This window comes from Beta vulgaris, chromosome 4 (genome assembly GCF_026745355.1).
Source record: "Beta vulgaris subsp. vulgaris cultivar EL10 chromosome 4, EL10.2, whole genome shotgun sequence".
Lineage (NCBI taxonomy): Eukaryota > Viridiplantae > Streptophyta > Magnoliopsida > Caryophyllales > Amaranthaceae > Beta > Beta vulgaris.
Genome location: NC_079205.1, coordinates 30887649 through 30891312, shown reverse-complemented (window position 1 = coordinate 30891312; position 3664 = coordinate 30887649). Strand labels below are relative to the sequence as shown.

General features: G+C 39.1%; 1 protein-coding gene across 1 annotated transcript; it reads left to right on the top strand.

The window, feature by feature from the left end:
* Window positions 1–424: 424 nt before the first annotated feature.
* Window positions 425–3107, top strand: LOC104907783 (pentatricopeptide repeat-containing protein At4g19191, mitochondrial). The gene has a single exon (XM_010696773.3). It carries the CDS (start codon window positions 817–819, stop codon window positions 2800–2802), a length of 1986 nt encoding a protein of 661 aa, XP_010695075.1. The 5' UTR covers window positions 425–816; the 3' UTR covers window positions 2803–3107.
* The last annotated feature ends 557 nt before the right edge of the window (window positions 3108–3664 follow it).

Sequence of the window (3664 nt, the reverse complement as noted above, 5' to 3'; positions counted from 1 at the left end):
TAACGCCACATGGACCTATCTCAAAAATTGCAGCGCTACTTTTTCAAATCGTACTTAAACTGACATCTCCTCGGCAAAGCAATGACGGTCTTACCGCCATCACTTTGGGGGGGCTAGTTGTACGAGAGTATATAATCCTTAACAGTCAAATATTTTCAAGCTAATTTGGCTTGCGGTCATAATGGTTGTAACCGGCAAAGTTATGTTTGTCAGCCACTACACAAGCCCCTTCAAGTATTACAATTATGACATAAGGTGTCGTCAGCACACATTCTTTTATCTGTACAGTAGTAACGCGTATGGACAGAGACTGTGACGTACACGTGTACGAAGAAGAATCCATTTGGGGAAACCGACCTACTTTTCAATAGTTATAAATAGCCCACTTGCACTGTTCCTAAGGTACATTCAATTCTGACTCTACGTACTTTATCTACACATTACTTTGTGGAACCCTATCTTACTTAGGCATTGGAGTGGGTTTCATCAGCAACCTCCCGAGATCAAGCATCCTAGTTATTTGTGAGGGTATACCGGCAACCCAGCACCGACATATCGACGTCGTCAAACTCTAATAATTTTGTCCCTGTTTTACTTTGTACCCCATATGGCAGCGTCAAAGTTTTTTGTACCCATAGACTCAAAGTAAAAGTAATGTTGGTTTCGGTCAAACTACGTCAAAGTTGAAAGACACATGTTGGTTTCGGTCAGTTTCACGGGTCAAGATTCCAATAACGGTGTCTGAGCTTTTTGTAAATAAGCCAAAGGAGAGATGCAATTCTTGATATTCCATTTCCATGTCAAAAACAATGACAAATGGTAAGACCTTCTTTGACCCCATTGCTCAACCAATTTTCAAAGTATCCAACCGTTGGAAACTGGAACACCCAAATAAGAGAAGCTGTCAACAATGGCTACCCCCACAAAGCCCTTACACTCTATCGTCTGATGAAACAAGCTGGGTTGATTCCAGACAAATTGACCCTTCCCTTTGTTGCAAAAGCTTGTGCCAAGATTTCAGATCTCAAACAATCCCAAATTATTCACGCCCATATATTCAAATCACCCTTTTGGTCAGATATCTTTGTTGGTACAGCTGTTATTGATATGTATGTAAAATGTAACAAACTGAATCTTGCACACCAAGTGTTCGATAACATGCCTGAAAGAGATGTGACTATGTGGAATGCAATGCTTTTGGGTTTTGCTCATTTGGGTTCTGTGGATGGGTTTTTCGTACTTTTCCAGGAAATGAGACTGCATGGGTTCATTCCGGACTTGATCACAATAATAGGATTGACACAATCTGTTATTGAATTGAAGGATCTTAATCTGGTGAGAGGTAGTCATGCCTTCGGAATTCGTTTTGGAATGATAAATAATGTTTCTCTAGCTAATACTTTGATTTCTGGGTATAGTAAATGTGGGGACTTGGTTTCAGCAAAGTGTATGTTTGATACAATATGTTTTGAATCGAGGACCAATGTGTCTTGGAATTCTCTGATTGCAGGACATGCTTTAATCCGGAATCATAATGAAACGTTTAACTTATACCGGTGTATGTTATGTAATGATGGACGTAAACCTGATATAAGCACATTTCTTAGCGTTTTATCATCATGTGTGCTACCGGAGGCTTTAGGATATGGCAAGTTAGTTCATTCCCATGTGATTCAGTTGGGTTGTGATTATGATGTTACTCTGGGGAACACATTGATAACAATGTACTCAAAATGTGGAGATATTGATTCAGCACGACACTTATTTCATAACATGACTTATAAAACATGTATAACATGGACTGCGATGATTGGTGGTTATGCTGCTAATGGAAGTTTGGACAAGGCATATTCCTTGTTCTTTGATATGCAAGCGGCGGGTGAGACACCTGATGTTGTCACCCTTCTTTCTCTAATAGCAGGCTGCGGCCGGACAGGTTCCCTTGAACTTGGCAGATGGCTTAATAACTATGGCATCTCGAAGGGGCTCAGGGATAGTATTGTAGTGTGCAATGCGATGATTGACATGTATGCTAAATGTGGTAGTTTAGATGAGGCTAAAAAACTATTTCATTCTATGCCTTCCAAAACTATAGTCTCTTGGACGACAATGATTTCTGGGCTTGCAATGAATGGTGAATTTACAGAGGCTTTGGAGCTTTTCCTCAAGATGATTGAGCAAGGTGTGGAACCAAACCATATAACATTTCTTGCTGTTCTACAAGCATGTATTCATGCAGGTTTCTTAGATGAAGGAATGGAGTGTTTTGATCTGATGACCAGAGTCTATAAATTAAATCCTGGGTTGGAGCATTACTCCTGCATAGTTGATCTTCTAGGACGTAAGGGAAAGTTTAAAGAAGCACTAGAGTTCATTAAAAGTATGCCTTTCGACCCTGACGCTGCCATATGGGGTGCATTGCTGGGTGCTTGTAAAATCTACAAGAATGTGGACATTGGCGAGTATGCAGCTTACCATCTGTACAAATTGGAGCCTGAAGCTGCTGTTTCATACGTGGAAATGGCAAATATCTATGCCTCAGCAGGAAGATGGGATGGTGTATCTAAAGTTAGAGCACTAATGAAATGCAACAAAGTGAAGAAATCTCCTGGTCAAAGCCTCATTCAAGTCGATGGAAAGAATCACATATTTGGTGTTGAAGAAAGATGTCATCCAGTAGGTTCACAAATATTTGAACTTCTAGACGTACTGGCCTTCCAGTTGAAACAAGCTGGAGTGTCTTACCATTTCGAAGGTGTTCCTCAGCATGAAACTGAATTGCAAGAGTCTCTGGTGGCTTGATTGCTTCTTGATAAACTAATAATGTTTTTGTGATAGCTGTTCAACCAATGCTCGACTGAGTTGTCAGATTATCATTGGAGAGCAACAGAGATGATTAAGCCACTTCTTTCATAATAGGGTGTGAGTTTTTTAGTTATGTTTTCATTGAGTATCTCTCATCTGGTTTGTGTTACTGAGCTTTAGACACTCAACTATAGTGTCGGGTGCTAGACTCTTTTGCTCCCCTTATGATAAGAATCTTGCAGGTTGTGTATACCAATCAACCTTACAGCTAGTGAAAATTTTGGTATTACTTATATTATTAATTGTTGCACTTTCTAGGTACCAAAATGTCATTTTTATTTACTGAAGACTGTTGTTTACTATTTGCCTATGCTTTGGTTCATGAATACTTTGCAGGAAATACATGGAAAACGTTTTCAATTCCTCTCAGCTTATGGGTGCTGTTGAAGAGTGAGGTCCTCTTTAAACAAATACTTTTACTTCTTTTCTGACCAAACAATGGCAGCTTGCTTCTCGTATCTTGGACACAATTTTTTGAAAACTCTTAGCAAAATGGTTGCTTAATAATATACTGCAAATTAGCACATCTTCCGAAGTTCTTAGTACGATTACCTTTTGGACTAGGGAACTTATGTTTTCAATTTTCGAATAGCCAATCTTTCTTTTAAGTATACTGCATCGTTGAATTCTGAAAATCTTTACAAGAGAGGAGGTAGAATGAAAAGATATCATATCTGATAATGATTCTCCTCTAAGAGTTGGCCTTGCTGTTGAAACCCATTAAAATTTAAAAGTCTACTTGTAAGTGTCCCACATTGGAGAAAGAGGAGAAATTATTACACTTTATAATATAGAGGGG

Coding starts and splice junctions, on each gene's coding strand:
- LOC104907783 (XM_010696773.3), top strand. CDS start 817: ATGGTAAGACCTTCTTTGACCCCATTGCTCAACCAATTTTCAAAGTAT.